The sequence below is a fragment of the Quercus lobata genome, chromosome 9 (assembly GCF_001633185.2).
Source record: "Quercus lobata isolate SW786 chromosome 9, ValleyOak3.0 Primary Assembly, whole genome shotgun sequence".
NCBI classification, from domain to species: domain Eukaryota; kingdom Viridiplantae; phylum Streptophyta; class Magnoliopsida; order Fagales; family Fagaceae; genus Quercus; species Quercus lobata.
The window spans coordinates 48,013,590-48,027,619 of record NC_044912.1 but is presented as its reverse complement, the minus strand read 5'-3'; the positions used below and the strand labels follow the sequence as shown (position 1 = coordinate 48,027,619).

Below are 14,030 nucleotides of genomic sequence, written 5' to 3'. Positions count from 1 at the left end.
CCCCCCCCCGAAAAAACAAAAAAAAAAAACCTAATATAAATATATATATATATATACACCCTTAACCAGCTTAAATTTTAAGTTAGATGTAGTCATCGGGTGCCGAATATAAGGATCTTGCATCACTGAAAGGATTCATCAAATTGTTCATACCCCTCCAGAACAAACGCCACTTATAAATGTAATTGTAGTTGTTCATCAAAACAGGGAAGATGAACATAGTAGCAATCAGTGTAAAGTATGTGGAAATGGCACAGCAACAAAGAAAATTTTAACCATGAGCCTTTTAACTTTTCCAAGGCAGAAAGATAATAGTAAAACAGCCATGTGAAGATTTCTAGGTCACCTCTTATCGTACATAAAGATTCCCATGAGAAACAATCTTCAACTTATCACAAGAATCCCAACAAACAAGTCATGCTAGAATGTATGAAAATCATCTCAGCATGATTTAAAGCTAGCCTTCAGCCTGCCAAAACAGAGGAGAATGCAGTTATTAGAACACTTTTACAAAAATAAATGGAGAACATAAAACAAAACAATTCTAAAACATCTCTCTCTCTCTCTCTCTCTCTCTCTCACACACACACACACACAAACACACAAGGTAATCTAAGGACAGCAGAAACACAAGTCATTGTCGTAAGTCACAGAGCTATCCATGAATAGATTGATGACCAAAATGGTTGGATCAAATTCCACCAAACTTGATAATGATATAACAAAAAAATGACAAGTTTATTTCTTTAAATATATGGCCACGGGTCCAATGTTGTCAAAATTATTTATTCCGATTGGACTAAAGCAAAAGTACCTAGTACTATGTCTGACTATTTGCTTTTATTACACCAAGTTACAAGGATTGAGATTTGGTGCAATAGCTATTGCACCATGCAATCCCTCTCACATCATTTCCACTTTTTCAATTTTTTTTAATTTTAGACTTTTTTACCTTTTTAACTTCCTTGATCCAATGATTTGATATCAAAAATAAACTTTTTAACTTTTGATCTGAACTGTTAAGAAGGTATTGCATATTGTACTAGATCTCAATCCAAATTACAGCTCGTGTGTCCTAATATCTGCCTAAACCTCCAATAATACCTTGTTGAAGAAAAGAAATCACAAACCATATGATATGGACAGTAAGATTGAAGCATATCATAATATCCCAACCACTCAGACTATGCTAAAAGGGAGGACATCTAAAACATGGAGATGTGAATTAACACATTGATCCGGGTATATTTCACAACCAATACACTTATTAACCACTTCTTTCGTTATAAGATTACCATTATTTTCTGAAAAATGATTGCAAAAGTTTACAGTGCCAAGGAATGCTTTATTAGATTGAAGAGTAGCACCTAAACTTGACATTAGACAACCAAAATTTATGAAACAACAAAATTGAATAATAGACCTAGGAACCCGCATTTAGGGTGCCTAGAACCAGCATCGAGTTATTGAAGGAGAATTCTAAAGAATAATTTTATCACTCAAACTGTAAACTCTTTGTATGAGCATGATATATAGACTAATAGGACTAAAACCAAATTCTGCTTTGACTTAAGAAATCAGAATTACAAAAGTATCCTTGACTCCTGGAAATATTATAAATCAATAAAAATTACAATTGACTCTTAAAATAAATTTGTCTCCGCTCCCATATCAAGATTAGAGCCCACATCAACAAAAGTGGGGAAAAAAATACTCCATCCAAAGACACGGAAGCTACATTATTAAAAGTCATAAGAGTTATTACTTGACTTGAAAAGAATTTAAACACTCACACATGCAACCATCATTATTCTTCTCTCTCCATTTCTTTAAAGTCAAGGTGACCCCAAGTTAGTGATGGCTACAAAAAGCAAAACATGGATACTGGTAAGTGCCGCAAAGCTCTTCTTACTCATTTGTGGGTGGTACTTCTCCTTTAAATACCATCATTCACCCTAAATAAACTTTGTCTCCAACTTTTCTTCACCCTCAAGTTTGAATATTACCAATAATAAATAATTGGTTACACCAAATTGAGATTTCACAAATGACATTCCACCTCAAACTACAAACAAAATGACACCCCCTTGAGGTTTGAATAAATGTGGCAGATAATTTTATACATGACTTCCTAACTACCCTTTAATATATATATATATATATATATCATACCAAAACTATGGACAAAATGACACTCCCACTTGAGGTTTGTATAAATGAGTAGGAATCTTTTGTATTTTTATTTTTTAAATGGACTATTCCGTTAAGGAATTAAGTCATGACATGGGACGACATTGACTTATCTATTGCATTTATACAAACCTTAAGAAAGGAATGTTATTCCATAAAAACCTCAATGTAAGTTGGTTTAACTTACCTAAAATTATTTTAAAGTGCAAATAAAGTGAGTTAAGGTTTTCGCCATAGGGATGTTAGGGATCTAAAGGTGAGTAATCAAGATTTGCAAGGTTTTAAGGATATATAATTTGTCAAAAATCAAAGAAGGATAAGCCTATGCATCACACAAGAGGGTTCATTTGCATCACACAATTTTAGTACTCCAGAGCATCTCAGTTAACTTGAATTTACAGAATAAGTGTAAGAAAAGACTTCAACCACAACATTAGCCTATGCCAATGATCTTTAGCTCAAATGGCATCTTCTTCCCTTGTAAGAGTAGGGTAAATTGTGAGGTTGTGGTTCAAGACCCCTAGGTTCGTGTGTAGTTACCAATCAAAAAAAAAAAAAAAGATTCAAAAGTATATTCTAAAAAGGTTTATATACATACTTAAAATCTAATACCATATACTTGGTAATGGCTGCTGCATTTCTCCAGGAAAAATAGAGTGTTAGGGCAATAAGTTTTCTATTGATTTTTTTATTTATATAGGTAATAGGAATTTTATTGAAAAAGAACATTGTGTTGACGATGATGAACACTCTAAACATGAACAAATACATATAACTCAAGAACTAAAGCTAAGAGATTGTAGAAAATCAGAAAGTTTTCAATTGATTTTTGACCCACACCACCAATGAAACAACCTCTCTCCATCATTATAGCCACATTGGCATTCGTGTGAATTGCCTAAATAGACTACATAACTTACTGGAAAGTAGAAACACCATACATCAAACCCAATCCACACCAAATTCATTTTGCGCTTTATTTTCTCTCAAACCTTCCTTGATTATTCTGCTGAATTTGGCATGATCCTAATCAAGATTGATTTGAAGACGTTCGAGGTCCAAGTTAAAGGTTTTAGAATTGACCCTCATCAGATTCTTGAGGCATGATGATACATGGGCTCAGTTTGGATTGGATTGGAAGGATTGAGATGTGTTACAACTTACAAGTAATGTGGAATAGACAGCAAAGGATTGGAGCATCAAATCGTTCTCCAGCATGTATGCAATGGGTAAAGGGGTCACTAATGTTATTCACCATGAAAATGGCAGCTGTAGGTTCCTAAATTTTCAGAATTGTTCTGATGCGGGAGGCACATAGAAATATTTATTTTAATTTAGTTTTATAATATTTTGCAAATCACCTGTGCTCTTATTGGTAAATTGTATTTTATATTAGGACCTAGTAGTTTATTTTATTAGATTCAAGGTTATTTTTGTAATTTAATAAGTAGCCTTTCCTATGTCAATTTGAATTTGGGTTCAGTAGTCTATATAAACAAACTATTGTACTCCTATTATGAGAGATTATTTTGATGATTAAAGTTTCTATTGAAATTGTCTCCATGGTCTGGTCCCAGCTCCAATCATGCTAGGCGTTGACTTATAGTACTTTTCTTTTGTTTGTGCTACCTCCAAGCAAGCCAAGGTTTTGACTCCTAGGTTTAATCTTTATTTTTCTTTTTTTGATAAGTGGTTTAATCTTTATTTTTCTTCTTACAAAGTTCTACGTTAGGCTCACATTGTTATATTTGCATCCCAAAAGGCATACCAGCTCAGTTGGAAGTGAACTCAATTTTTGTCCAGTGATGGCTTGCAGTTTAGAGGAAAGGTTTGGGCAATGAAATCAGGTCCAGAATTCTGGCAATGAAATCAGGTCTAAATTCAACACTAGCCATTGCCAAGAGAAGAGGGTCAATGGTTTGTCGACAAGCCAGTGGGGACGACAAACTCATGTTACATTAGGAAGTTCTAACTGGTATAACCATATGGCTTGCTACTGGAAGAAGGGAGGAGGAGCATCATTGGTGAAGGTGTTAGAGCCTGTTAGAGACCACTGCGTCTCATGCCATACAGTATCAAAACAGGAGTAATCAGAGGTGATGATCACAGGAACTACAGGATTTAAGCCACATCAGCAATTTTGTTTTAAAACTTCTGAATTTTTGTCTTATTTATCTGAGTATCAAAAAATAAAAAATAAAAAGGCATGATCATAGCAGTGGGAATTTTTATTTTTTGTATTCAAATTTTACTAAAATGCTCTATGTAATTTTTGATAGTAAAGGGAAGAAGAAAACCCTCAGTGGAAGCCAAAGAAGTCTTGAAAGACCCAACAGTACCAGTGACTAAAAGCGGGCTTAAAAACTAAAGAGCTTACACTACTGGCATAGGAGACCAACTTAATCCAGTGGGAGTTTGAAAGTAATAGTTCAGATGAGAACAAAGTAGAAGTATCTCTACGTGTCAAGGAAATTCCAGAACAAGGAATAGGGAAAATTCCCATGAAGAAGGTCAGCCTTTCAAATCCCAAGTGCTTCCAGACAAGGATTTATAAAGTAATACTCCAATATAGAGGACGCAAAAAAGGTGGGAAATCTGTAGAAGGTGAGAAGCTTGATTAAGTGAGCAATGTGAGGAAGGGGACTTTGGTGTTGGTCCCAAATCAAGAAATTTTTTCTTGCCCAATTCTACAGAAGTGGGGACTAGTGTCCTGAAGGTAGATGCGGTGAGTTGTTTTAAGGAGGAACCTGTTAATGGGGATGTGGGGTCTTGAAAGTTATGCTTTCACTTGTTCACTCTGACTTATTGATGATGGAAGTGCAGTGGTATAATGAAACAAAAATTGTTGGAAAGAATATTGCTCAAAGTGGAAAAAATTTCAATTATGCGCATGTGCTTGGTGGTGAATTAGTGCCCTTTGGTGAAGTTATTTTGGGGGAGGGGAAGGAACCAGACCTGTTTCTTAGGAACCATATGAATTTGATCCACTAAATGTTAATGAAAGAGAGGAAGTATTTGATTGGCTAATAAAACGTGTCAAAGGCTTTAGTAGATTTATGGATGTCTCAATTGAGGAATTTGAGATCAAATGATGGCTTTTTTCGAGGCTCCCCAAGCAAGGTGCTCTTGTGATAGGCAAAAGGCAGTTGTGAAGCCTAGTGTCCTCTGTTAACTATGGTGCTTGGAGGGAGGGTGGCAGTAGAAGAGCCCCTAAGATCCCTAGGCTGTTGCTTTGTCCAAAATGAAGCTGAGGTTGATTTCATGAATTGTACAGGGGTGAATAATCTAGATAAGAAATTAGTGGTGCGAAGATTGTTGATGGAATGAAAGGGGGATGTGGATTGTGGTCTGACAAAAATAAACCACAGGGGCTCATGAAGCAGTCCTTGTGTGGAATGAAAGGCTCATGCAGCAGTTGGGGCTGCTGAGTGTGTTCTTTTAACGTGGGATAAGAGAGTGGTTGAGAAGATAGAAGTTGCGATAGGGGTTTTCTCAGTCTTTTGTTTGTACCCTAATGGTGAAGATTGTTTTTTATGAGCATTAAATGTAGTTTACGGCTCAAATGACAATAAACTGAGAGTTGGTTTGCAGTAGGAATTGTGAGAAGCGTTTGACAAATGGAAGTTGTTTAGCTAGGAATTTTATTGTGATTCAGTTTTTGAGAGAAAGATCTAGATGCAATGGGTTTACATCAACAATGATGGAATTTTAAGATCTTATTTTGGAATTGGATTTGCCGCTAAAAGGTACACATAGGAAAGATTGGAGGAATCTATCTATGTTTGCCTGTGGAGAATTTGTGGGTTTAGCATTTAACTTTAGAAGAAATTTCGGGTCCAAGAAAGACTAGGGTTTGGTAGGGAAGGGAAAATGTTTAATTTAGGGTTACAAACAAGAGAATAAATTGAGATTGAATTTGTCCACAAGCTGTGAACAGCAACTGTGAAAACACGAAGAGTAACGGAGTGACAGAAAAGAAAAGGAAGGTAGTAATCAACTCTCAATCCATTGTGAGTACTTTGAGCACAAATATGTAAGGACTCTTTCTCGTACAAGGAGCATTAGGACTCCTACTTAGACTAGTACAATAAAAACCTAATACGGTAATAAAAGTCTAATTACACAAAGGAAATAAAAATAAGATAGTTAGAATCTACTCAATAATTCTAGACTTCCTAATTTACCAAAATAACCTAAACTCACAGGAATTGCAGAGCTTACAGTTCTGCCACCGATTACAAACTAACAATAACTTGTAAAATTAAAACCATTTTAACCCTATAATATTTATAACTCAACCTTTAACAATAAATCTTCCATGGCTGCATAGAATAAATATAACAGTAATAATTTATTTTGTGTTCTAATGATCTTCCTCATTTGGTGGTGCCCCTATTCTTTGCCATTGCATTGACTCCACATTGAAAAAGGGAGGACCATGTCAATATAGAGAATAAGACTGATAATGTGTCAATAATTGTGTTTTACTCTCCCCCATCCCCCCCACCTTCCCTGCCTTTTTAATTTTCCCTTTCCCTTACAAAAGGTCTTTTGTCATTCTACACAATCACCAATCATGTCTCTTGATGCAACACTGCCTTATCTCTTGCAATTCTGCTCTTGTCAGGCAGTTGCTTTTGAATATATTTCTAGAGAGCTAATAAGAGGATGATCTATCATAGCATTACACTGCTAGAAATCTATTATTCACGCTATATTCCAAATGACATTGGACAAAATCATGCATACTATTAGGCAGTGAAAGTTTGACCAACATTGCAAGGAACTTGGATTCAAAAACTGTGTATATTATCAATACGTAGAATACAGGAAATTAGAGAACATGAATTTGATAAATTTTAGAATCCTGGGATCAAATGTTAAGCATCAGGTCAAAGAATCAATTACACAGAAACATGAAAGTGATTTAACAAGTAAAATTAAACCCAACATGAAAACTCACAATTTAATTATTTTTGATAACCTAGACAACATACACACTTGCATTTACATTGCCTTTCAAAGATATGGTGCTTTGAAGTGGATATTAAAATATTCGAATTATTTCAACTGTGATTATAAACCTACTCGCGTTATAATAACTCAAAAATGACAACCAAGCCTTAGTCCCAATAAGAAAACTACAAAAATTCATACTCTTTGTTACCCCCATAATTGAAATTCTAGTGGATACATTCACAATAAGGTGACTAAAATTTTTTTGACAGGTAAGTTACACAAGCACCCATTGGGTATTAAATCCATGACCTTACCCTCCACCTAGCACTTGCAAAGGGAGGAGGTGCCAGTCAAACTAGAGCTCTTGGCCATAAAAAAGCCTAAATTCTTTGTTGTCCATCAACCTACCGGAACCTTACTCCCTTTTCTAGGTTTGGGAACAGCTATGAACAAATATTCAACACTAAACAGAAACATAGACAGAGTTTACTGATATTATGATAAATTATAAAATTCTTGGAGCTGATTATGTGTCATTATTGCAACTTAGAAGTATTGAGTTACAGTCTTGATATTAAAGCTAATTGGGTTCGAGTATGATAATGACATGATGATGTTACTAAAAAATCTCAAACTGGGTACCAATGGTGATATCCTAAGGGTTGAGGCTTCACTAACTGAAGCACAATGCAATAAAATATAAATATTTCTGTCTAATTACAGAAAAACGATCATCCATAGCACAATTTCATGATCTTAACAAGGTGATAGTATGCTCCTATGAACTTTAAAGGATGCAATCAAATAACCCAACGTTTGCGACTACGTCACCATTTCATCTTAGCCAAATTTTTTCATATGAAGTATGCTGGCCAACTTCATTCATTTCTTTTCATATTGAAGCAACAATTCATATCCTTAACTGTGCACATTCATAGGCATTTACTCCATAGAATTAGAACTGCAACAAGCATGCTAAACAGAATGGTTATTGTGAAACCACTCTATTGAAGCAAATGCAATAATTGACAATGAAAATGAAATCACAAAACCTCAAATCAACTAAGCCTTTAGGGTTGGTGTAGGGATCCTTCTTCAACTAATTAGGGTTGATGACATTTATTAAGTCCGCCCATTCTACCCTAACTAAAACCATACTCTCAATACCAAGTTAAATTTCCACAAACATTGTTAGAGATACAACTTTGGGGTCCAGATTCATTGTATTACCCTCGTTGAAAAATACCAAGAGTTACAGTCCTAATTGTACACATAATCCTAACTATACTACTGCAACCTTACAGTTAGTCTAGGATTAGCCAACTACATATACCATTTAATGGGTACATTGTAAAACAAAGAGCTCAATAATAAAAATGTAATTGGTCAGGGCTTTATGTTGTGATTCATAAAATCGTCCACATCAAATTCTAGTGAGACGAAGCATTAAGTGCCTGTTTAGTACTAACACGTTATCAAACCGCACTTGTTCAAGCTACATTCACTCTTTTTACATACAAATTTTTTTTTTTTCTTTTCAAACAACCGCATTTTCAAAAGGCTGTAAAAATAAGTTGTACCAAACAGATACTAAAGTCATTTAAACAAAATTGCATGACTACTTATGCTCATTTGAACTTTCTTTCAAACTAGTTTGGATGAAAGTTCTATCCTTTTTATATTTAACTTAAATAAAATAAAATTTTAATGAAAACCCAGATAAGGAAAAATTGATATACAAGTTCAAAAGTAATAAACAGTAGAAAAAATTACCTGACCCGGATTTGATTTGGGATAAGAGAGTGACTCAAGCTCCGACACTCTGGCTTGCAGAGCATCAAGTTCTTTCGCCTACCCCAAAAAAAAAAACAAAAAAAACAAAAACACCCACTTAGAGTTGAATATAATTGATAAGGGTGTGTGATGGTTAGTGGGTCAGTAGTACTACTTACATCAGAGAGAAGAGCATAGCGATCAACCCACAAGTCTCTCCAGATGAACTGGGAAATTGCGGCTCCTGTAACTGAAAATCCTAGACCCAACCACACCAATCGAGTCCTTATCATCTTCTTCTCCTCCTAGTTTTTCTTTTTTTTTTTTTTTTTTTTCCTTGGCTTTGCTTTGCTTTTCCTTTGCTTTTGTTTTTTCAAATAACAGAATGAGAGAGATTGAAGAAGACGATTAATTTAATGGCCCTAAGTGCAGTCTACTGTCTACAGCCGAATGAGGCCCATTCTAATCTCTTTTGTTTTGTTTTGCAGGAGTTTTTCTCTTTTTCTTTTTTTCCTTTCTTTTTTTAACAAGACTGTCTGAAATTTGAGAAATTATCTCAACCAATGAAACAATACCACGTACGCAAATGTGTAACTCAGTGTTTATTTATTTATTTATTTTTTATTTATAAGTATGTGACTCAGTTTTCTAATCAACACAAGAAATAAAAAAAATAAAAATAAAAAATATATGTTTTATTGTTTTTGAAACAAACTTCTTCTGCCCTATTGTCATTGTTATTAATAGTAAACTAGTACTTGAACATAACATGTTGAAAAGTATATTAGTCCAAAACACACCTTGTACACTACATCTGACTGCACTGCACCACACATATGACTGCAAACTAAGGTACAGTGCAGTGATGTTTCGGCCAAAAAACACCGTAAAATGTGGTGCTAAAAATGGCCCAAAACGACATCGAACCACACCGCAAACATCCCTAATAGTAATCATAAAATATCACCTCAAACTAATCAATTAATTAAAATAAATATATATTGCATTGGTTTACCCATGAACATTAATCCAATTGGTTCTAAGGTCTGTTGGGAATAACTTATTTAGTTAAAATTAAAAACTTTTTACTAAAAGTGTAGAAAAAAAAAGTTAAAAGTTAGCTGAATAATACAATAAAATTCATGAATAGTATTAAAAAGTGTAATAAGACATATGAATAATACCAAAATAAGCTAAAAACTCAAATAAGCTGAAGCAAATAATCACATCCTAAACGGGCTCTTAATGTCTTCTACTTGTTTGTCATTAGCGTCGGTTTGCTTAGACTTATGAGAAATAGAGAGAAGTGTTTATTGGAAATGTTATAAAGTAACAATTTAGCTATAAAGCTATTGACAAACTTTTTGGAGAGTCAAAAAACACATTATCTATAAAATCACTTTCTAGAGTGTTTGGTAACTGAAAATTTTAAACAATTTTTAAAGGCAAAAATTCAAGATGTGTTTGGAACAAAGGAATGTGAGTAACGTAGGTGTGTAGGCCCACCAAATACGAAGGGGGCAAATACGAAAGGGGCACTCCATAAGACAAGCTTAAGGCATACTTTTTCCATGAAGAGTGGAGAGGCAAAAAGTACTCTTCCAAAAAAAACCTTTTTTTTTTAGTTAATATTTTATTCTTTTTTTTTAATAAGTTGATAGCTAAAGGAACAAGAATTTAAAGCCTGAAAATTTTCATTAAAAATAGTAGAAAATATCACTTAAGCTACAAGGCTTTTACGTCTTAGTAATATTTTCATGACCCAACTGTAAAAAGAAGAGCTAAGGATAGGACCTCAAGAATTAAATTAAAGGATGTCCAAGCGGCAATGTCAAAGCTCATACAACAATTGCCATCCAAGTTTATGTAATGTCTCAAGTCTCATACAAGGCAATTTCAAAGCTTCTTATTAATTGACTAAAATTATTACTTAAATTCATTACACCTCGACAAGCTGCATTTAGCCATTTACTCCCGGACGTTTTATTGAAGATAACCTGTTCTTAGCCCATGAAAATGAAATCATTCATTCAATGAAAGAAAAAAAATAAATAAATGATTTAGAAAAGCCTTTTAACAGGGTTGATTTTTCTTTTGTACTTGCTGTCAGGAAAAGTCTTGAATTTTCCCACAAATACCAATCGAGTCCTTATCATCTTCTTCTACACCCTTTTTTTTTTTTTTTTTTGCCTTATGTTTATGTTTTTGTTTTTTCAAATCACAGAATGAGATAGATGGGAGAAGACGTTTAATTAATTGGGCCTAAGTGCAATTACTGTCCTCAGGTAAATGAGGCCCATTCTGATTTTTTTGGCCCATTCTGATTTTCAATACTTCTCTTTTGTTTTGATTTTTTAGGATTTTTTTTTTTGGTTTATTTATAATTTATAATCTACAGTATAGTTGATCTGGATGTTAAAATTTTCATTTGCTTATTTAATTTAACCTAAAAAATAATGGAAACTTTGGATCAATAGCTTGTGATGAAAGTTGAGCATCATCTTATTTATGTGACTTAATTTGAAAACTATTCTCGTTATGTTAGCATTTTTTTTTTCTTTTTAATTAGTCATTTTTTAGAGATGATTTCTTTAGAAGTTTATGTTCAGAACAATTATGCCATCCATTGAATATTGAACTATTATGTCATAACTTTTATATGAAACTATACTTTTTGTTTGATCTTTGTGTACAAAATAGAGTTTTGTAATTAAAAAATAAACCTATTAATCTCCTTAAAAAATTGGGAACGTGAATATATAGTTGAGATTAAAAAAAAAAAAAAAATCATATCTAAAAATGTCTGAAAATTATGATAGCTAATAATGAAATATTGGAGTGAACCAAAAGTACTAAAATTCATCGATAAAAGTTATAATTAGGAACAAAAACATTGAGAATTGTCCATGCCCATATGATTGACTCATAAACATAGCAATCTCTACTCAAAAACAAAAAACATAGTCACGCTAAATTGGGGATTATCTTAGACAGAAAGTAAGGGTATGTCTGGTAACTGTTTTTTCCTTTTATTTTCTGTTTTCGAAAACAATTTTTTATTTTTGAGATTAAAAAACTTATTTGGCAATCCAAAATAAATAGAAAACAAAAATTGTTTTCAAAACTCAATTTGTGAAGCAAATTGAAAATAGGCAAAAAACTATTTTCAGTTTCCAGTTTTCAAAAGCCAATGAAAAAATACACATCTAATTTAATGAATCTATCTCATTTAATGAGTTAGTGTTAGAGTTCGAATCTAAGTAACAACATATTTCAGTATTTTTTATTTTATTTTTTAAGAAAACTATTTTTTTATTTCAACTAACCAAACTTGTTTTTAATTTAAAAAATACAAGAAAATTGTTTTTTCTTTCTATATCTAGAAAAACAAGTTATTGAAAATAGAAAACAAAAACCGTTACCAAACATAACCCAGATTTTTCACCTTATTTATAATACCATATATAAACGAAGAATTGTTGACTTTTTGTTGACCACATAAGTTTTAGAGGCTTCACAATTTTCTACTCATTTTGAATTCTTTAATTTAAGTAATTTTTAACTAAATACTCCATGATTCAGCTTTAAAAACCCTACAGAAAACTTTTACCTTTCAATTGCTTTCTCTATATCTCTAACAACTCAAAAAACTCTATTGCATGATGTTTTGTACGCTTCTTTTCCTCTTTTCTTGATAACTAGTATGTAATCTGTGCTTATGCATAAGAATGGTGAATTATAGTGGTACTATTGATGTTAGTTTGTGTTATTAAAAATATAGAACATTGGATCAACCAAGACATTTAGAAGTACTAATATTGTTTTTCCTTATAACTTTCATGATATTGTTACACCAAGTTTCTCATTACATCGCTATTATATATATAATTTTGAAAATTACTATTGAATACTACATATACAATATCAATTCACAATCATTGTCTATAAAATTCTACTAAATTCAACATAAAATAAAAGAATAAATTAGTCCAATAGTATCTCCTAAATTGAATGGGTATAGGTGCAAGTGATTGTTCAGTTCAAAGAAAAAATAATAGCAAAAATTTAAACAATTTAATTTGTATGGAAAGCAAACAACAGCAAATTCCAATTTTGATTACACACACACACTAGTTATTAACCCATGCTATGCATGGGAATAGCTACTGGATGAGCTTTAGAGGAAAAAAAAAAGCAATGTTTTATTTTTTAATTTTTTTGTGAGAAGAAATAAGAGATATAATTTTATGTCTCTAGTTTAGTTTGTGTTGTATATTCTGATATATACAAGATAGGTTATAATATATATACCAAAAGTGTTTATTGAAAGGTCATAACCATTTAAATTAGATATACTTAAAGGTGCCTATTGAACGAAAATGTGTTTATTGACTAAAAAGATGTCTATTGAATGAAAATGTACCTATTGAATAAAAATGTGCCTATTAAATGAAAGTTTTTTTAACGAAAAAGTCTAGGATCACAAATTTTTTCATAACTTCTTGTCGCAACTGTGACGTGACAAAGTGTGATTGGTGAAGAAAAAATAATAAGCCTGTGTAAATGATGGTCATGTGATATGGCAAAAACGGCATATTGTAGACCAAGATTGGGAGCTTAAAAAATGGTATGAGCTTGAGATACCACTACAAACTTCCGCAAGCAAAACACTCGAGTGTCTGATAGCTAGTTCAAAATTTATTAACCACCAACCTGGAGATGCGGATTATGACATTTACTCATAGGAATTTCATAAAGTTACCGACGTAGATGTGATAGATGTATGATTTGTTGATAACATTTGCAAGCAACAATGGGGGAGGAATCTACTTCTTGGAACACAAGTTTGTTACGGACCTGCTAGATATTGTCAATGAGGATTTAAGAAAATAAAGAAAATGATTTTTCTTCTTTTTGTATACAGGATAAATAATCATTCTAGTCCAATCAGCAGTAGAGTTGGGATGAATGGCTGTAAAATTAAAAAGGCCATTTAAAGTCTCTCAAAATGATTGTGGCAAATGGGCATCTGAAGAAAATATGGTCTAGAGTTTTTGAATTTGAATAACATTAGGAACAAGAAGAATCTAGGAGTAGCATTCCCTTGT

The 14,030-nt window shown here is 32.8% G+C and overlaps 1 protein-coding gene across 1 annotated transcript; it reads right to left on the bottom strand.

The window, feature by feature from the left end:
- Positions 1-102: 102 nt before the first annotated feature.
- On the bottom strand, positions 103-9,415 carry LOC115959092. The gene is made up of 3 exons (XM_031077396.1): positions 9,102-9,415; positions 8,923-9,000; positions 103-469 (listed from the first exon to the last, which is right to left on the bottom strand). The coding sequence occupies exons 1-3, from the start codon at positions 9,213-9,215 to the stop codon at positions 458-460; spliced, it is 204 nt and encodes a 67-aa protein (XP_030933256.1). The 5' UTR covers positions 9,216-9,415; the 3' UTR covers positions 103-457.
- Positions 9,416-14,030: the final 4,615 nt, after the last annotated feature.

Coding starts and splice junctions, on each gene's coding strand:
- LOC115959092 (XM_031077396.1), bottom strand. CDS start 9,215: ATGATAAGGACTCGATTGGTGTGGTTGGGTCTAGGATTTTCAGTTACA. Junction 9,001..9,101: donor GCTATGCTCTTCTCTCTGAT/GTAAGTAGTACT, acceptor TTTTTGGGGTAG/GCGAAAGAACTTGATGCTCT.